Genomic DNA, 21815 nt, shown 5'->3' with positions numbered 1-21815 from the left:
AGGAGCAATGAGTTCATTCTCATGCACCCTGCTTCTCATGGTCTCGTTTCAGGAGAGATGCTTTGCAATTTTAACACATGCTCCACTAGCTCACACAGGCTAGCTGCGATCCGGCTTTAGGCAGCACGAACCCAGGCAATGCACGTGTGGCAGGCAGCACAGCCCTGTCTCAAGCTGGGCCAGCAGTCAGCAGCTCGAGCGCACGGGCCTTACCTCGCACTCCCCCACTGACGTCCCCATAGCTGTTGTACTGAGCAAAGTCTGTGGAAACAGGCTGAAGGGAGAAAGAACACATCGTTAGACCATCTACTCCACAGCGATGGTTTTGGAGTCAGGTGAAAAGGAAGAAAGGGTTTTACAAGATCCTCAGAATCCTTCCCAGCTGAATTCCTGGACCTTCCTTATTTGTCTTCTATCATGAAAATCTCATCTTTTGCAGCGTATCCACGGCCAGCAGGCCCTGGGTAATAAGCACGTTATCTTTTGCCGATAAATAAAAATACATTTCACCACACAGCTAGTAGCTGCATAATTACATTTGTTCTATGCTTTGCACAGTGGGCAACGACAACAAACTTTCTCCTACCTTTTTACAGCAGAGATAAGGGCTCAGGTCATTACTTTTAGCTTGGTTGTGGAAATATTTGCCACATAATTAATGTCATCTTCCCACAAGCTTATAGAGGCTACTCTTTCATCTAAAGTCAATTTCTCTTTCTCTCAGTAGAAATATTTTATTTTGCCTCTAAGTCAAAGTGACTTGCCAGGACTTCAGGGAGATTACAATTTTCATTATATTCTAACACTGAGATCATATTATCAAACATATTCAGATTTCCACCAGGACCAAAGGGGGAATTACCTCAGGAACAATTAATTGAGGAATCTTACCCGGTGAAGCCCATTTTTTCCATAGCCTGGGAGAGATGAGGTTTTGGATGATAAAACATGTGCAGCTGAATGAGAAAAAGTAAAAAAGGAAATCAGAAGTCCAATTCTTAATAGCTTCTCTTGTTTTCCAAGTAAACTCTACCTCCAACGTGGGGCTCAAACTCACAACTCCAAGATCAAGAGTCGCACATTCGACCAACTGAGCCAGCCAGGTGCCCCCAGAAGTCTAATTCTCTAATGAAACTGCCAATGTATCTTCTACCTTACAGAAGACACACAGAAAAATAGAAAAAATAACCCAATATGGGGCTCTGATGTTCACGAAAGGCCACCATATTTGGGTGATGCAGGGAATGGATGGAGAAGGAAGAGGTGCTTGGGACTGCTTTACCTCTAAATCCTCAATACAATCCTAATAACACTATTATTTCCACTTTACAGGAGAAGAAATAGGGGCTAACAGAAATTAAGTATCTTGCCCAAGGTCACTCACCTTATAAATTGCTAAGCCATGATCTGAACCCAGGGTTTTTTTGGATGCATAAGCTCATGCCCCAATTGGTATGGTAGCAATAACTGACCTGAAAGCCAACCATGTATGTTAGCATGTTCTCCTGGCCCACCACAGTTGAGTTCCTGAGAGGTGTGGGATAGGCTATCCCATTAGTCAACATCATGGCACTACATAAACTGTGGAGCATGGGCGGGGGGCAATCTGGGTTTGAATTCTGGCTCCATAACTTAACACTTCTGCATGGTATTTCACATTTGTAAGTCTTTGTTTCTTGACTCATGTAGATATAGTGCTATCTGTTCTTATAGAGCGGAACTACAGGATCAGAAGGGACACTAAAGATTAATAAACCACCAAACACATGATCCAATGAGGCATGTAGGCTCAGTATGTAGCAGGGCATTCCATTCAGCATATGGACTCTGAGGTTTTATGCCTGGACTCCTGAATCTTAGTTTTGCTAGTTATTAATAATGTGACATTGGGTAAGTTCCTTAAACTTCCTATACCTGTCTCCTGATTTGCAAAATGGGAATAATAATATCACCTACTTCATTGGCATGTTGTAAAATAAATGGACCAATGTTGAGCAAAAGTACTTGCATGTAGTAAACACTAAACACATTTTTAAAGAACTTTCCAGAGGGGAAAATTATGTACCAATTCAGAACATGGGAGAAGGAATCTTGTGGGTGAAGAGAGAATTGGCTTATGACAAATATGAGCAGGGCAAAATATACCTGATAGACTATTTCAGCCCAATATATAAATAACCTCCTTCAAAAAAGTGTCCAAAACAACACTGTTGGTCTTCAGCTCATTTATTGAAGATCTAAATGTAAAATCATAATGTTTTGAAAATGTTTTTCAGGTTCTCTACAAGCACTCTATTCTCTTTCTCCCTCTTTTTTAAAGAGTACAATAGTCAAAATGAAATGAACTATAAGGTTCTTGATTCATGTTGTCATATTGTGTTCTAGATTGAAAGGATGAATCAATTTAATCAATTGTTATGAAGCCTCTTTTGTGAAACGGAGTTCCCTGAGCCAAAAATCACAATTCCTTCCTAATGGAAATAAGGTAATAGGAGTTCGAAGTACATGGGTTTAGAAAGTATGAGACCCTTTCCAGGATAAGATACTACCAGTGGTGACTTCTGCATGTGCAGATATCTTCCCTTCCCAGCAGAGAATGTAAAAACCATAAAGACAGAAAATCCTGATCATGTACCTTCTTCCTTCCTTGCCTGATCTAGACCTCTCCTGATTGAGCTTATGTTTAGTTTTAATTATACACACACACACACACACACACACACACACACACACACACGTTTACTCCACATATTAGAGCTAACCCATGTTTTCAAATTCTCCAAAAGCATTCTGTTCTCTATAAGGATTTCCTTTTGCTCATTCCAAGATGAATTTTTTTTAAAATCTACTCTATTTTCTTAACCTACTATTTATTGTGTATTTCTTTTCCTTTTTTTTTTTTTTTAAGATTTTATTTATTTATTCATGAGAGACACAGAGAGAGGCAGAGACACAGGCAGAGGGAGAAGCAGGCTCCCTGCAGGGACCCCGAAGTGGGACTCGATCCTGGGCTCCAGGGACACAGGCCCTGGGCTGAAGGCGGCGCTAAACCGCTGAGCCACCCGGGCTGCCCCCACTAAGATGAATTGACCTTCAGGAAATCCTCCAAGGGATTTAGACATAAATCCCCCATTTCCAACATAAAGAAAGTATACATTTAAGGAAGAACTCTGGCATCCTTATAAGCTAAGGTGACATGCGGCGCATTTTGTACACTTCTGCTCATATAGAACACTCTGTAGTTTCCACCAGGAATGGCCCTGCCTCTTCTGGAACAATCCAGGCAGGCTCTCGGCTGGGAGAAGGCGCTGGGCCTGTTGTTTACCTGAGTTGATGGGAGAATCATAGCGACTGGCTGACAGGGATGACCTCTCTCGGCTCTCCTTCTCCATCTCCTCTTTCAATATTAACTGCCCCAGGCCTGAGTTGAGCTATCATAAAGAAAAGCAAGATGAAAGTGAAGTCCACATTTATTGTCATAGAATGACAGTTTCTGTTTTAGAAGGTCCTGCAAGAAGTTCCTGACTATGGAGTGGCCTGGATACATACAGTGGCAGAGCCTGGGGTCCCTCAAGGGATAGGCCAGATTTTTGTTTGTTTGTTTGTTGGTTGGTTTGGTAGGCCAGATTTTGGACCTTGAACCCCTCTTGGTCTTTTTCATGTCAGGACTCCATTTCCCTAGGCCACGGCCAGGCTCCATGTCAGGAGAATGTCCTCCCTCCTTTGCCCTCCCCAAGATGCCAGCAGGTAACCTTAGGAGGTATGTATGACTGTGTGCAGATTTTTGATGTGCAAAGGGGGGTTGGGGATAGCATCCTTTAAAAAGAAATTACATTGATTTAAAAACAAGAAAACAAGAGTAATATATGCTCATTTGCACAGATTTTAGAAAATCTAGAAGAAGAGTAACCCATAAGAGATAACCACCATTTACATTTTTATAGCCATCCAGCATTTTTCTCTGTACATATCATACAAAACTGGGATCACGCTGTAAATGCAACCTTGTATCCTTTTCTTCCATATAACTAGTATCACGTATATTTCCCTTATGATTGAGTATCTTTGGAATATGACAAAGATGTCATTTCTAAAATGACATTTGGAAAATGTCACTTGAAGGGATTCATCATCCCTTATTTGTGGGAGAATGCATAATATCCTGGCTCCCTCTACCCCAGGCTATAATGGATTATCCTTCTTCTGGTCTTCCAGGACATTGTGGGAAGGGTATAATGAGGACGTCTTGGTGGCAGTCCGTTTTATCCCTTCTTTCCTGGCCCAGATGTACATACAAGGTCCAAGTCCTAAGGGAGAAATACTCAATCCCAAGGGAGTCCCCTTAGCAGAGCGTTCATGAGGGAAGGCAGGTGTTGCACCATGTGGGTATACAGCTTGGCCCTACTTGGCCCTTTCGACATGTGCACTGCACACACATACCCCATGTGGTCTGGCTCTCCTTACAGAAGCTCGAACATTCCATGTCTCTGACCTCCAGCTTCCAGGCCATCTCTTCCAGAACCCACTAAGTGCCCTGCCTCATGGTCACTAGAGGCCTGTCTTCCCTTGCCTACTAGATTTCCAGCCCTTTGAAGGTTGGGACAGCCTCTCATTCACTTGGTGGCTCACTCCATGGTACCCGTTCAAAAAGCCAGATCTATGGAACTGAATTGAAAACCACAGCAAAGTAGTTTAAGGACAAACCTTCATTAATTGCTCTTCTTGCAGCTGCCGGCGCCTCAGAAGCTCCTCCTCATCTTCCTCTCTGCCACTAGATCTGCGTCTCATGTCGGCTCCTAATTCCACAGCAAAGACAACTTCTCACATTAGCCCCACGGCAAGGGGATCCTAAGGGACTAATCCACCTGTGCTCAACTTGTCCGGCAGGCAAAATCAGCGGTTTGTGAACAACACACCGAGAAGAGCCTACCACCAACTCTGCACAACTGGCAGGTGTCGTGTGATGGGCCAGTTCAACGTGAAAGCTAGTAAGTCATGAATTTTGGCCTCCTAACAACTGACCTGCTCAATTAGGACTCAGTGGGTGTGCCATTATGATTGGGGCTAAGTCATCACACGGGGAGGAATCCAAATCCACGTACATACCATCAAATAGGTAAGGCAATCACTCTCTTGTGACAAGTTTGAAATCTTCTAGTTTTCTGTTTTTCTGAATAGACTTGTCATCATATGATCACCCTATCTTCTGCCCTTAATAAATTCATAAACAAGCCTGCTTTTACTTTTCCTTTAAGGGGTGAGTCTCGAACGTTTCTTTCCCTTCGTCCTTTGGAAAAATGGTCACAAAAGAGTTTTATACTAATGGGTCAATAAATAGTGTCAATACAGCTAAAAAGTTAGCTAAAGTCCCATCTAGAAGATCATTTACAACTTTTAAGATTCTTGGAAAAGGGGAGTCAGGGAGTAAAAGGGAGGAGTCTGTCTGAACGGTTGTAAAATTAAGATAATTATTGTTTTTCCTAAATTGCTTGGATTAATCTGGCTGTGGGAGGAAACAGGAAAGCTTGCTAATCTAATCAAAATAAACTTTAACTAATCGTCTCGGTTTTTATCATTTTGACTAATGGGCCAGAATTGTTTTCATTTTGGAATCCCGAAAGCTTTAAACCACTTAGTGATGATGATTTTAACAACAAAATGTTAACTCTCCCTTTCCTCTAAATTTAGCTGCTTATGTCCCCACTAAACAGCATCACTGAATGAGGAAGGAACCTCAAAGGCCCAGTGTCCTGCCTGTGGGGCACAGTCTGGGAGAGGAGAGCTGATGATGGAATCTTAGGTCCTAAAATCATAAATGCCAATGTGAATGCTCTCTCTTCCATCTCTACTAATAACAATTAAAAAGACACAAGTTTGCAAGAATCAGATAAGTCTTAAATCATCATACTATAGAGAATACTTGTGAATCATAAACCCATGGAGGTAGATTTTCCTTCAAGTATTTCTATAAGTACAGATTGCTTTAAAATCCACTAAGATTGTTTGTAATAAAAATTATTCCAGAAAATAACTTGATGAGGAAAAGCACGATGAAGGAAATTTGGAAAATTGAAGGGTTTCAATTTCAAATAGGTTGTCAAGTAGGTTGTCAATAGAAATGTGAGGAGATAGTTCTGTGTAAAGCTGACTCACTACATTTTCAGTATTAGCTCCTAAATTTGCTAATACCCCATTTTAGGCCAAGTGATTTCACAACTGACAAAACAGTAAAAACACAGACACAGTTCTGAGGCATAGATTCGTGGCTCAAAGCAAAGAATGAAACAGCTCAAATGTGACATTTTAGTACAGAATGCATGGAAATGATAGATGGAAAAATCACATAACTTCACACGAGGAGTATTTCAGGGCACCCCTGACTCTGTGACAGCCCTTCTTAGTGAAGGAGACCATGATGTCACAAGAAAGGTGCAGGGCTTCGGTGTTAGGACTGGTTGTTAAGAGAATTGTAATTACAAACCAGAAATAGTCTAAAACAAACTCAACTGAAAGAAATCATGCCTCTGTAGACACTCAGTAAGTCCACCCACCGGACTCTAATTATACAGAACAATGTTCTTGGCAGGAGGCTTTGGTTCAACTGTTTCGAGAGTTACTGATTTTGCAGTAATAACTCTGAAAGTCCATGCAAATCATCCGTTTTAGACCAGTTCTGTCTGCCTCTCAGTGGGTGAGTTAGTGCAAGGCTCTGGTGATTGGGTTTTTGTAATTTTGAAGCACTTTGCACACACACAAATATGACCTTAGCGCTCTTCTCTACCTCTCACCATACTTTTCTTAAAAGTCTTTATGATGGGACACAGTCTCCTGCATACTTCGAAGCATTTCATTTTGTTATCTCCTACCAATTTGTCCATGTGGCTTAGCTGTTGCAGTTGCATACCTACGGCGGCCAGTGAGGGGGGACCAGGCCAGTGGTCCGTCTCAATCTTTGGTATCTCGCTGGGGTCTGGAGCTTGGGCTGCTGGGAACTTGGAAAACTTGATGATATCTTCTGAAGACTTGCTCTGGGCTGCCAAGGCAGCTGCATCTAGGCGGGAATCGGGGGGAGCTTAGCTACGGGTCTGCAAGGCCATGGTGCTACAACCCACTTAAACAGTTATCTTGTTTTCTGGCAAAAGTTTCAACTCCAGAAGGCTGTCTATGACCGTTATCAACTGCCCAGCCACTCAGTGGTGCCTAGCAACAACTCATTTTCCTTAAGTTCTGTTGGAAGCAAAACTTTATCCTACATCTGAAATACCGTGTTCCATTGGGCGGTCCAGTGCTAGCTGTAGCTATACGTGGCTACTTAAATTTCAATTAATAAAATTAAGTGAAGCCAACAAAGGAGTAAAATTAAAATGCAGTTCCTTGGCTGCACTAGCTGCATTTTAAGTGCTCAGTAGCCACATGTGGTTAGTGGCTACCATATTGGAAGCACAATTGTATAACATTGCCATTCTGTCACCACAGAAAGTTCCATCAGACAGAACTCCTTGAGAACAATTAGAAATTTGAATTAGCAACTTGAAATTAAGGAACTGAGTTAAAAAAACGACACTGTCATTTGATTGTAGTTGTTAATCATAAGAGTCTGTATTTGTGTCTGTTCATTTTAGCCATAATCTGTCCAGTTCATTCTAATCCTTACATATTATATGCGTGTCTTGAGTCCTAGGAGAAATGGCAATGGGAAACTCTACTCTCAGCTTGTAGGAATTTTGTATTGTGCCTTATGTATGCTGATTTATGTATGTATGCAAAACACTACTTGTTTTCCTCAAGGGTCTGCACATATAAGTGAGTCATCTGACTTTAAAACAACAAAAGCCAGACTAGTAAGGGCTTGGTTCACAGGGTTCTTTCTTAACGGCTCTGCTTAGAGGAGGAGTTGCTGGCTTAGAGTTCCAAATCTAATCACAGAGCTGGAACAAAATGAACCAGGTTTAATGGTCAGACCCTGATTCTGGCTAATTTGGCAGACTGGCCTGGGATGTTACTACACATTTTAAAATACAGTTAGAATACTTTAAATAAAACGTCTCACCCCTGCCGCCCACCCTCCTGGGCTCACATATTTTCAAATCTGGAAATAATTTTTTGAATCCTCAGCTCGAGTTCCCCATTCTTAAAGTAACCTTCTGGGTCTCGTTTTCCTGAAACGACTTGACCAAGATCATCTTATATACTCCTAAGGGGTGAAGTCTTGGCCAAGCATAGAGTAGTGTTTCTACTCTTTAACCTCATGAGAAAAAAATAAAAAAAATCAGCTTGGAAAACACTACAAATCACACTGTCTTCTTAAAGGAGGACAACACGTGTTAGTTAGCATATTGCATATTATAGACTGAGACGTTCTGCATTACAAAAAAAAAAAAGTGTGACTTTATTTAAATCTAGTATTTTCCAAACACATTGGGGCAAAGACACCAGGTTTTGTTGTGCCATCTAGTTCTGTCACATGGAACTGCTCTTTGGCACCATGTCCTTTGGGGAAGTGCCACTCTGTGCTACTCTTAATGATAACAAAGAACGAGTTAAGTCAGAGTAGTTTCATGAAAAAAAGCCAATCTCTTTCAAATAAATAGCTAACAGTATCCAATCTCTTTAAATCCTAATTATTTGATTCTTTTTGTTTAGAGAGGCAGGGCCTTAGAAATTTTAGTAATAAAAAGAGTTTCTACATTGATAAATCAAACTCTTGGAGTCTCATTTGTAAATTTAGAAAAAAAAGCATGACTTCAAACAGTACTTACGCATTAGAATTGGTGAAGTCAGTAAACATTCACATGTTAATGAGTGGGTGAGAAGACATTAAACCATAAAAAAACAAACAAAAACAATGTTAACAAACTTAAAAAAGCAAGCACATGGTGTAAAATCTTAAAAAAAAAAAAAAGGATGAGAAAAAAAAAATCACAGTTCTAAAACCATTACAATATGTACATTGTCTTTTTTTTCCCCCTAGAACGTTGGCCTAAATTCTTTTTCCTTGTGCATTTTCAACTTTCTTTCCATGTCATCTTAATCCTTAAGGACTCATTAATGTCCTTAATGAGGACTACTAGATTTTAAAGGCAGCCTTCAAATTTCCACACACATTTTGTGTATCATTTTCTGAAATCACCTGAAGACCAGTCTTGGCTCTTTCTCTGTTCACAAAGATTTATGGTACCTAATTTACAGAGACCTAATAATGGTGGAGGGAAACATGATTCACCTACGGTAATGTGATTCCCTGGGTTTAAAAATTCTGTATTTCCAGGAAAGGAAAACACAATTATAAATTCAACTTAGGGATATTAGTTTGCAGGAATTTCAGAGACTAGCTGGCCTAACTCACTGGTTGTTGTCTATGAGAAAACGGAGGGACAGAGAAATTGTGTTCATGATATCATAGAACAACTGAGGGCAAGGGCTGGGAACCACAGCTAGGACCTTGCTCTCAGAGTGTGTCCTGTCCATTCCGCTGCAAGGCACAGACAACTGCATCCCCTTAAGAACTGGAGAATTGGACAGTCAAGTTGATGTAGGCTTGGTCCAGTTAAATTTTCTAGGTAGCTGGCCTTCACTGTTTTAACTAAACTAATTAGAAGTTCATCCAAATAATTATAGAGGCTGGTTAAATTATTTGATGGCAAAAAAAAAAAAAAAAGATGTGAATTATTGTGCATTCTCTGGGAATGCAGTGCTACATGGTCTGATGGGCTCAAATATTGGCTATGAGCTTCCTCACTAAGCTAAGCGTTCTCTTTCTAGGAAAACCAATCTCACAATATTTGCATCTTAGGGAACCATAAAGGCATAATATGCTGGGCGTCCCAGTTTGATTCTCAAAAGCAGCAGCAGGGAAGCCTTTCAGAGGACAGCAAAGAGTTCAACTGGACGGCGCCGCTAACTTAAAAGCTACGCAGAGGAAAGCGGGTTTTACCATGCTGTTTGTAGATGGGTGGTTTTCGGTAAATGTTGATCCCTTGATCTGTGGAAATGAAAAGCAAAGGTGTGTGATTATGGGAACCGGTTCAGCAGTGGGAAAAACAGATCAACCGAGAGGCAAACCAAACTGAAGACTCTTGAACAAAAACATCCCAGAAGGTTAACTTTTGTATTACAAAGATTGAAGTTACTGGAAGAAGTTCCAGGAATGAGTGAATTACCACAGACAAGTGATATGGAATCCTTTGTAATACATCTTAGGATATATAGAGATGTAGCTAATTCATGAGCCATTTATTGCAAATACACACTTCACTAAAGGTGGGGTTAAAACAGGAAGAAATGCAAGCAGTGGAGGGACTCCAGTGGTGAGGAAGACATAACCAGTTTGGGGAAGATCCCCAAATTGCTACTGTCTAGAAATTGAGCTCCCAGTAGATACCAGGGACTCAATTTACTTTTCAACTAATGAGTGGAACAGTGGAAAGCAATGTAATATAATTAAGAATAGTTTTTTAAAACACAGAAACAGTTTTTTTTATGTGCAAGGCTAGTCTGTTGTGCTGATAGAATGTTTGAGAGACTCTTAACTTGTATAGGCCAAATTTAAGAAAAGAAAGGAAAAGAGATGCCAAATACTATTCATTTACTTATGCAGGACCCCATTTGATAATGCTATAGTTTTGCTTTGACTGCAAATACTCAGGAAATTTCAAAAGGTTTGTTTCCCCAGGATTTTGGGCACTGTATCTTGGTGGGGGCATTCTTCATGCAAAAAGTTGCAAATGTACAATACTGATTTTCAAGGTTCAGTGAAGCTCTATATTAAAAGGCAGTTCTATCTTAGTGGTAGGACTCTCACTGAACTTTCCCCTGTTTTATTAGGTAAGTTTGGAATGCAAAAGAAAAAATACTATTACAGATTCCAAATATGTGTCCTAATATTAACATAATGGGTAATTTATTAAACCACTTTCAGTAGCTTAAAAGAAACAAAAAATGTACTTCTGATGGAAAAAAAAAATATTGTGACCTCCGATGGCCAATCTTGCCCTTGAAAATTGAGTTGACCCTAAGTGTTGATATTGATGGGTTCTGAGTTTTCCAGTAGTTGATGGGAATTTACTATTTGTACCATGACAGCAAATGCTTATGACTTCAGCAAAGCTTACAGCACCAAGCCTAAATTGCAAGATATCTTTATGGGCTAAGAAGGTAGTCAGTTGGTTATACATTGCAGAAAGACCAACCAATTGATCCAATTTTACACTTCTCTCAAAGGTCCATAGAAAGAATCTCCATATTGGAGACCAACAGGAAAAAATAAAAGTACTCTTGAGTGACGCTGTGGTTTAATCTTTAGGATGAGAAGATAATTAGATTGCCATTGTGATAATCAATGACACGAAACCACAGAGTGCTATCTTAGAAGGCATTAATATACAGGTAAAAATGAAATCTTAGTCAAAACAAAGCAACTCAACCCTCCTTCCTTCACTCTCTATTTCCCATCTCCCTTCAAAAAATTTTGAGAAAACTCAAGCCTTCCATACAATCCTTGGCATTTCACATCCAAAACCTCTGAATGGCCCTCTGGGTCAGATCCTGCAATTTAGGGTTTGTCGACTGTGTGCACCCCGATGAAGAGAGCGTGAGGAATGAGACGAGACAGGTCACAGGGCTACAATCTACACCGTGACAGGACACCCAGACAAAGACTGTGTCAGCTCCTACCTGGAACATGGAAATGTTTAGGGGCCTGAGCATAAGTTGGAGTGAGAGGACGACTGTCTGGCCGGTAAGGGAGAGGGGAGTTCCGGCCGCTGGACGGCTCATTGCCTCCAATGAGAAGAATGGAGAAAACAAAATAAGAGAAGGGACAGCAATAAAGAAAACAGAGCAAGCATAATAAAAATTCAAAACAAATCGGAAGGAGGTACATCCAAAAGGAGAAACAAAAGAAACAAACTCAATTTATCAACTTGGCTCACAAGGTGATAGAGGGTTTAGTTTTCCACAAGAGAGACTTGAGTTCGCATGGAACTGGGTTAAAAGCAGCTAGCAGTAGGATGCGTCATTCCAATGGCATGCGGTTGACGGCCGTGAGCTAGCAGCAAACTGATTAGATGGAAAGTACATTAAGAGTCATGGAAGGTCACTTGCTAATGATTCAGGTTCAGTTGTCAGACGATTAAATCCCAAGCATGTGAAGGGGCGGGAAATGCAAGCCCAAATACAGTCACTTCCAGGCACGATGGCAGAGGCTGATGACTGCAGTAGTTTTCTCTGAATGGAAGGCTACGTCTGGGAACCTGCATGGTCACCCAGTCCCTCCCCTCAACAATGCAAAATGCCTGCACTTGCAGCAAATGTTTCTGCTTCCTCACCATGAAATACCATATACACTTTCTCCCAGGGACTTTGAGACCACTTATACCTCTCTCCACCTGTCTCTTCCAAGAGGCTCCACCCAGTCCCACAATTCAACATTAGGTGAATTGAGGCTCCACTGAGGCTCCACCCAGTCCCAAAATTCCATCTGTGAAACAGGTATGGACACCTACCATGGCTGGGCACTGAGCTATAACCAAGGACATGGAGATGAATAAGATGTTACACCTGCCTATGAGGGGGTCAGGTCTCAGAAGCTAAGGAGACAGGCTATGACGTGGACATGCTTACTCAGGTGACGGTGCCATCAATTCTTCTAGAAAGCTAAGATGTTAGACTGAGCAGGGCATTGAGGAGTAAGCACACCAGGTGGGTGGTGGGCTGAGCGGTGAGCAGGCCCAGATTCTAGATGGCTTGAACTCATCTTGAGGAAGGCAGGCCCATGGTGTGTGGGAACAACAGGACTGGCCACTGGGACTGTACAGCAGGGTGTGCTTAGAGGAGAGAATAGGTAAAGGACTAGAAAAGATTGCTGGCACTTGGCTGTAAAGCCTGGAGTGCCACCAAGGCCACTGTCACTCCCTTCTGATCAGGATGAACTGAGGTCTGTGCTGAACTGGTTGGAGATTAATTGTTATCCTAAACTGTCCTCCTACCTCATGTCTAAGAAAACATCTGCCCCAAGAATACACCAGAAGATGTAGGGGACTATTAAAAGCTAATAAACTATCATGTGATTACTTTTGTTCCTGAGTTATAAGACTTCTTTATACATTCTGGATACAAATCCCTTATCAGATAGATATCTGACTTGCAAATATTTCCTCCCATTCTGCAGGTTGTCTTTCACTATCTTGATAGTGCCCATTGAAGCACAAAAGTTGTAAATTTTGATAAAGTGTAATTTATCATCAATTAATGGTGACATTATGAAATAAATCATAGATCTATAGAAAACAGAGCATGAGCTCATTTCTTCAAGTAAGCCAAGCTTTTCTGAGTCTGTCCACAAAGTATAAAAGATGCCAATTGCTGGAGTTTTAAAATAACATGCTTACTAGAGTTTTAACTTCTCAATACGGTATTTTTAGGTAACCAGAGCACACATTTGTACTGAATGGGCAGCAAGATCTTCCAAATGAGATTTGAATTTGTTGCTGGCTTCAGTTTAGATTCCAGATTTCTGGTTATCATGTTCTGAAGCTTTTCTTTCTTTCTTTTTTTTTTCTTTTTTCCCTTAAGAGTCAGTTTTACAGTTAGTTCCCCATACATTGTAACGTGGACTTTAATATTTAGATCAGATATTAGCTTTGAAAAAGTATGATGTTTCACCCCCAACTGCTGATCTATTAAAAGGTTAATTAAAAAAAAAAAGTTATTTCATGTGTTATCACTATTCCAAAAGATAACCAGTTCATGTCTGAAAAAAAATGAAAAGACACAGGTAGAGGTGAACAGAAGGAAGAATGTGGTTTGCATTTAGAAGGAAATCCTGTCTTAAAGCTGAGGCTGAATTAGAACTGGGTCTCATTCATCTTTCTACGCTCAGCATAGTGCCTGGCCAAGACTAGGTGCCTTCTAAATGTCTGCAAATGAATGACTGAAATAGCTCACAAATGAATTCTTGAGCTATTAATGGCTGCATTTAGTAAGCACCACTGCAGGATTAACAACCATCATCTTGCTCTTGAATAAAGGCAGTCAGATGCCAGTATTGTGCAGCAGGGTCACAGCGGCACCTCTTTTTTTATAACTTTCCCACTAGATCCTCGATGGCCCCAATTTAACTATTTCACTTCAGAGGAAGTGAACAGAATTTATTCACAAGAGTAATCCATAATTGAAAAACACAATACTTCTTGTGAGCTATTCTCAAAAGAAGATCTAGAAAGACAACTTTCTCACCTTATTTGGGGTTGTCTTTTGAAGACTTGCTACATATCTTGAGCACTGGCTGCTACTGCTTCTGAACCATGCTGCTCCCTGCCCTTCAACTCTACCCTCCTTGTATTTGCAGAAGAACATTAGACATCTCAGGGGAATGTTCACACAGGTTTTGGTGATAATGCCCAATCGGATGAAACTCCATTACATTTGTTTTGAAGATTATTAGCCAGTGGCATGCACACACAAAAATATCTGCATAGATGGGATGCAAAGGTTTAAGGATGTTAGAATTAGCATTTGCCCAAGTATTAAGAATCTATCATGGAGATGCTCTGCTGGCAAGTGGCAGTAGGAGCCCACTGCTGCTCAGATATGGTTGACAATTCCCAAAGGCTGGGGAGTGACTGTGAATTCCTGATGGGTGAATTCTGGCTGAATGCTGTTTCTTGTTGGGTATAGTTCTATATTAGGCTGCCTATTTCAGCAACCATTGACCTTTCTAGTTGTTTAAAAAAAAAAAACAAACAACCTCACTGCTATGTTCAAGTCCTTATAAATAGATTTAATGCTAGAATCCATTAAAATCTCCCACAAAACATGTTAAAGCACTAGGTAAAGAGAGACTAAGCAATGTACCCATCTAAGGGATTCTGTGCAATATGATTTCCACACGTCACAATGGTTCACTGGGAACGATGTCTCAGAATATTGTTGCTAGGTACCAAACTCTTAGCCCTCAAAATACCAAAGGCATTAAACATTTTTTGGCTTTTTTTTTTTTTTTTTCTAATGTAGGGCTTGAAACTTACAACCCTGAGATCAAGACCTGAGTTGAAATCAAGAGTCGGACGCCCTCAACTGAGCCATTCGGAGCACCCCCATTTTTTGGCATTTTAAAAGAAAAAGCAAAATTCTTAAGATGAGTCCTCTTTCCTTTTTCTGACTTAAACATCCAATCTTGAAGTGATAAAACTTTAAATGTATTCTAGAAGGAAACAACTGATGAGGGCCCTAAGAGCTTATTTTTACGTTTGGTGCATTACTTAGGCAAAGTAATATATATGGTGTCAGATGAAAGATCATATACAGAAGATATTACCATCATCATCATCAGTTTGAAACATACACTGTTTAAAGGTAATATAATAGCATATATGTTATAGAATGTTGTATCTATCACATTCACAGCCATTTTGTTTCTTAAATAAGTCCTTCCTTGTATTGATTGTCTCTCAGATGTTAGTGATCTTAACTACTGTGATGAGAAGCTACTACGTATATATATTTCTCAGCCTTCATTTTTAGCTCCTTCCATATTGACCTGATAAACCAGTTTTTCAGTCCTTGGGAGAGCAATCACTTGCAGGATTCTCACTGTACTTAAATTCAAATCCTTTGACCTCATTTTCAATCTTCTCTGGTATCCTGAGAGCCCACATGACAAATCCTAAGACAAGTAAATCAAAATGACTGTGCATGAGCCTGCTGGGGCAACCTGTTGGAATACTGCTTGGTTTTCTGGACTTTAGTGCTTATATTCCAAAATATAAGCAAATGTTTTGAGAGGACCTTCCAGTTGGCAGCATCTAGAATTTCATGACAGAGTTTCAGGATTGCTGGTTCTTGTCTAAAGTTTTCATAAGCATTATGTTTTTCTTCAAGCAAGTGTCAAATATTTGCATCAGAGCAAATCATTTCTACAGCAGAACAGCAGAGTCCTTTCAAAGAGACTTAATATATGTAGCCCTCCTGTTACAAATCTGACTTATATACATTTCGTGGACACAGAACATAATGTCTAACAGTATTTCAAAAGGGAGGGAGGAGAAACTCATGTGCAAACATGGTACAGACATAGCCCAAAACAGAGTGTAAAGCTTTCCAAATTTAAGCATGCACTTGTCCACGTGGCTCAACAATGACATACCAACCCAGAGTGAGGCTGAAGGGGAGGTTAGGGAATAGAAATAGAGACAGAGTGGACATTACAGAACATGGATGGAGAAGCCAGTGGAATAGAGAAGCAGCCTGTGACAGGCAGCTTAGCTTTACACGTATGCAGCATCCTTAGCTCCATGAACACCAGGGGCCTGGGCCCATGCATCAGAAAAGGACCAGGGAGTGGATTCAGGACATGGGGCTGGGGGTAGGTGGTCTGCACTTCTGGTGGCCAGAGTGGCAAGGGGGCCCCCTGCTTCTAGCTACACATTTCTGAGATGGACATCCTGCCCTGGCATCCTCAGGCTGCCCGGCTTACGTTTGTTTTAAAAATAACTGCCTTGAGATCGTAAGGACAAGCTCTAAGATAAAAAAAGTGAATGTAGGACCATGGTGGACTTTGCTCCATTTTAAAGATACCTTAGATGTGTTTCTCCAGTGGCCATAGGTGCTCTCCATGTCAAAATTTCCAAGTGCAGAAGTGTTCCATGTAAATGGATACATGTTTTTTTTTTTGGATAACTAAGAAGTAATTCCTTAAAGAATCGGGTTTTAGTTATTCAACTATATTAGGCTTTTAAAGCAATATCTTTAATGTACAAATTCCCCATGATTTATTTTGTAATTTAGCAAAAAGCACATCTGATTTTAAAACTATGCATCTACGGTTATATATATTACATTTTGTATCTGATGTTTGGAAACTATTTTATAGGAATGAACTATAGACAGATGGGAGAGAGACCATGAGAGACCATGTTTTTTAAGTGTGTGCTCAGGGTCAAGCTAATCCCTCTTGGCCTGATGCTCTCTATGATTTAAAACTACAATATTTGTGTCAAAAAGCTCACATTCAGTCTGAAGACAAAAAAGGATGTACCTTTGACCCTTGAATGACACGTGTTTGAAATGGCATGGGTCCACTTATACATGGGTATTTTTTGGTAAATGATATAGTACTGTAAATGTATTTCCTCTTGATTTTAATAACATTTTCTTTTCTCTAGCTTACTTTATTGTAAGAATATAGTCTGTAATACACACAACAAACGAAATATGTGTTAATTGACTGTTTGTGTTATCAGTAAGGGTTCCAGTCAATAGTAGGCTATTAGCAGTTAAGTTTTTAGAGTCAAAATTTATACAAAGATTTTTCCACCGCACAGGGGGTCGGTGCCCCTAATCCCCACCATGTTCAAGGGTCAACCGTATACCTACATTTTTCATAAGGCCCCATTTGGGCACACAAAGGTATTGTAATTTTTATGATTATTTGGTATTCCTATCAAAAAGTAAAAATTCAAATGATGTCTTAGTCTCAACAAGAATGCAATTTCCTGGTTAAATAGAGATGAAAAAGGAGTTTTGCTCTCAAAAGTATACTTCATGTATATGTATACTGAAACATACAGGGGGGATTGGGGGCCTGGGGTCTGGTCCTGGTGCAGCCCCCTCCCTAGGTGTGAGCCCTCGGCTGGGGGTGGGAAGGGGGTCTTAACCAGAGAATGAGATGGAATGATATAATCAAAAGTGCCTTGGGATGCCTGGGTGGCTCAGTGGTTGAGCATCTGTCTTGGGCTCAGGTCGCGATCCCAGGGTCCTGAGATTGAGTCCCATATCAGGCTCCCTGTAAGGAGCCTGCTTCTCCCTCTGCCTATGTCTCTGTCTCTCTCTCTCCATGTCTCTCATGAATAAATAAATAAAATCTAAAAAAAAAAAAAAAAGTGCCTTAAGGGCACCATGCCCAGGGAGAAGTTGTCATGGAGAAGGTGAATTGGAAGTGTTTACTACACACCAGGGGCACTTGACTTCATGTACCCCCGGTGACCTAGGAGAGGTTTTGTAGATGAGGGAGGCAAGTGACACTTGATAGGTTAAGTCAACCAACCATCCAAGGTCCCACTGCTAGCACAGGACAAAGATAGTATTTAAACTTAGGACTTCAGTATCCATTTGGGTACTCTAGCTCTCCATAATGCTGCTCACAAACACAAGGTTTTGTGAGTCTTGATATTTCATGATGTGTTTCTTGTACAACTTTTGTATAACTTTACAGGACATGTGACATTTTTCTTCCTACAAAAAGCATCTCTTAGGAAAGATGAAACATGTAATAACCAAACAAGGCATTTAAATTTACATAAAAATTTACATTTTTAAATTAAAACCCTATTTTCTCTTTCATATTAGAAGCAAACAAATCATAGTTTGGCCATGGGCTTCTATATTAAAGTCTCTTTAAAATACATCTCTGAAGTTTTTAAATAATTTCTTACAGTTTTATAAACATTCCCTAAGCCCCCCCCCATACTAATTAGTAATAATAATTTTAAGTAATCTGTCAAGAATTTTAGAAAGTGCTGCTCCAACTGAAAAAGACTGATCTTAATGACAATGTGTGTCTTCCATAAGCATGTCAGCAACATTTTTTTTACAGCATAGAAAATGCTAAAGTAGCACACATAAAAATAACGGCAGCTGGTTAAGTGCAGTACATCTATATTTTTGGACTCAGTTGCTCAAAAATCCATGTGAACAATAAGAACATAACTTGGGTAGACTGCAATTGAAAGCTTAGTCAACTAGAACAACATTTTGGCTACTCAGTAGCAATGCTCATGATCCATGATCCAAGCACTTGGAACACAGGCTTAGAATCTGTTATGTCTGTCTCAAGTCCTGTAACAACATCTGTGATTGCTTGCCACTCCCTCCTTCAGCTACTGTCATTGGTTAATTTGGTTCAAATCAAGACTGGAAAAAGTTAGCAGCATGCTTCTGGGAGCTCATACATATTTTAAATTATGTCCCCTTTGAAACCATTTCAGGGCTCTTGGATCCCCCAACACATGGAGGGGGAAAAAGAGCCCCAGTTGAGGACGTCTACAGAAGCTTAATAGACAATGAGGAAAACAATGGGAATGCCATAAAGGGAATGGGCAGGACTATGGGGCAGAAACAGAAAACAGAAGACAAAGCTCCTCTTCTGCATCATGCAGAGATCAGGACCAGTCAAAAGAGGATTGGTTTAAGGGTTGGCTCAAGGAAAGGAAATTAAGTCACCTTGCCACAGATCTCTTCATACTATCCAAATGTTTTACTAGCATTAAGTGGCTAAGTGGCTTATCGCCAGTAAGTTTCGCCTATTGGTTGCTAAATGCTGGTATGATTTGCTGAGCCACATCACATATCAAAATCAGGAAAAGACCCCAACTATATATTATATTTTGCTTTTGACACACGGAAAAACAAAATGATAATATATGTTTTTTTTTTTTTCTAAGCAGTAGATAATAAATCTTACGGTCTTAAACATACTTCCTGTTTCTTCATCTAGAGCCCTTAGAAATGACACATTTCTCTCATGGAGAGATGCCATGCCAGTTCTAAGATGCTGGGTGTAGTCATGACACACGCAGGCATGCGGAGAGGTGGAAAGCTGGGAGCTAACTCTTGGAGATGCGCCTTATTAGCCTTCCCAGGGTGCTAATAAATCTCCACTCTGCGGTGCTGCCTGGGGAAGCCTGCCTCCTTACCTTTGATATGGGGAATGAAGTGGTGTCGGAAGGGGGAGTTGGGGCGGGAGTCGCTGTGGGTGGAGCTGAGGCTGCTGGTGCGCAGGTGGGACAACCTTTGCACACCAGGAGACAGCAGCTCTGTGCAGCAAGGAGTCGGGGGTGGGGCCAGGTGGAAACAGAAAAGAAAAACAGAAATTAACACAGGAGCAGGGACAACATTATCATTCCAAGGGGGGGTAAATAAAATAAAGAACGTTAATCAGGAGTCTGAAAGAGGAAGAAGGCAAAAGGGTTAAGAACGCACCTGCTAAGGGCGAGGCAAAGTGGGGAGAATGTGCAAACAGGTTCAGGTTGGTACAGAGTCACTCTCTGAGAATAAATGGCTTTATGAGAAGGAATGGCCACCAGGACATTCTCTGTCAGGATGACACCAGCCACCCGGTACTGGCACATCATTTAGACTCAGAAATAGCTGTTTTTAAAAAGCATCTGACAAAACAGAACCCTTGAAACACATGTTAAAAAAAAAATAAAAAAGATAATCATTTCAAGAACCTTAAGAAGTACTTCTATGTAAGGGCCAGATTCTTTTTCTTTTTAAGCTGCAAACCTCTCCCACTAGTGGTTTGATTTTATTCTGCCTGTATAGAAAAAACAAAAAACAAAACAAAACAAAACAAAAAAACCCTGTTTGTGTTCTCTGGGTGGCAAAGAGCTACTTCTGATCCTGAGAACCATGTGGTGGCAGCGCTGGGGGCCTGGAAGCTTCGTTATCTTGGAAGGAAAATGGACCATTAAAACTAAACCCAGGCCCGGGGGCTGTGCATGCATCATCACCTGGCATCTAGAACCCTCGGAGTGGATAATCAGTATTTTATACTGAGCACAGCCTTGCTGTCAGAACCCCATTGGCTTCACTTGACAAGAGTAGATCTTGAAAAAAATAGCTATAAACCCTAATAATTGGCATCATGCTTGCCCATAATATATTGCAAAGAGGGGGAGGAGCACTGAGAGTGAGGAATGTTCCAAAGGCTGCTGGCATCAGAATTTTGACTGAAACAGAAGAAAACTTCCAGTGCTCAACAATGATATGATCTTTTAGGGAAATAATGACCCTGGCTGGCCACCCCCTCACTATTCAAGGGCCCATGGAAAAACAATTTCCCTGTAGCCGCACATCATTCTGACAGGGTCATGGCTCTGGTCTCAATGACCTCAGCACATGCCTATACGGAGGAGTGGTGACGTACAGAATTTCTTGTCCCTCCACTCAGACAAGGGCTTAAATCCAGACCCCGGTCCAGGGCATGAATTAAATGAATGTAGTTGTACATGAAAAAAAAAAATTTTCTTGAAAAACTCTCATTTAACGTAACTCAACAAGTAGTATTTATGAGCTAGAGAAAACTGCATGTTATTGAAAAATCATAGAGTAAAAATTTAATCACCGATAAGCATTATTAAATCTATGGCTTTAAGGGAAAGATTGCAGCCTTTTTTAACATTTCATTCATTTCCTCCGGTCTTATGTTATCAAATAAGTTAGCATATGAATGGGTTTGTTCTCATCAACCCATCCAGAAGGAAGAAGCTTAAAATGAAGTCTTCATAGATGTTCCCTGCCACCAACTTTGATTAAAAGACCAGAGTCTCCCTCTGGGAATCTACTTCTCGAGGAACCTTGATCCATGCTGGGATTTCCACACTTCCATTCCACACATGAGATGCCCACTAATAGTGATAGTGACTATACTGTGCACAGATGAAGGTCACCTGAAGTCCATTACTATTCCATATTGTCTATCATAATACATCTCTAGTGTTTTTCTGTTTCCCAAGTCTGGTTCAAAATCTAAGGGCTGGAATGGATCTGAGAAGTTATGAAACACAACCCTGAGGTTGCATGTGTTATTTCCTTCTGGAAGGTACTTAACAAAACATGCTTAATAACACCCTGTGCCTGGACTGGGGAAACACAACAAACCCACCAATGAATGACTAACGCTGGATTTAGATGATGTTGAGTGTCTAAGAGGCACATTAAATATTCTCTTGGGAGATCTTCATTTTAAGTCTCAAAGTGATGAGGTTTTCTTCAAGTCTAAAAAAAGAAAAAAAAATCTCCCTTGCTTCCCGTTG

General features: G+C 40.6%; 1 protein-coding gene across 22 annotated transcripts in view; it reads right to left on the bottom strand.

Annotated features, from left to right (window-relative positions):
* The window catches only part of ABLIM1 (actin binding LIM protein 1), a 284940-nt gene that overhangs the window by 4291 nt on the left and 258834 nt on the right, over positions 1-21815 (bottom strand). For 5 of the 22 annotated variants that reach the window (XR_012020532.1, XR_012020534.1, XR_012020535.1 and 2 more), the window contains 8 exons: positions 19692-19811; positions 11674-11778; positions 9935-9982; positions 6905-7051; positions 4705-4796; positions 3326-3431; positions 892-956; positions 214-274 (listed from right to left, as the gene is read on the bottom strand). Coding sequence is in view for 4 of the 22 variants with exons in the window: in XM_072805191.1 (XP_072661292.1) it covers positions 214-274; positions 892-956; positions 3326-3431; positions 4705-4796; positions 6905-7051; positions 9935-9982; positions 11674-11778; positions 19692-19811 (744 nt within the window). In the remaining 18 variants the exon portion in view is untranslated. Of the gene's footprint in view, positions 1-204; positions 275-891; positions 957-3325; positions 3432-4704; positions 4797-6904; positions 7052-9934; positions 9983-11673; positions 11779-19691; positions 19812-21815 lie in introns of all 22 variants that reach the window. The other 17 variants (XR_012020540.1, XR_012020538.1, XR_012020542.1 and 14 more) reach the window with 8 other exon arrangements.

The sequence above is a fragment of the Canis lupus genome, chromosome 29, assembly GCF_048164855.1.
Source record: "Canis lupus baileyi chromosome 29, mCanLup2.hap1, whole genome shotgun sequence".
Classification (NCBI taxonomy): domain Eukaryota; kingdom Metazoa; phylum Chordata; class Mammalia; order Carnivora; family Canidae; genus Canis; species Canis lupus.
This window is presented reverse-complemented; position numbering and strand designations above follow the sequence as displayed.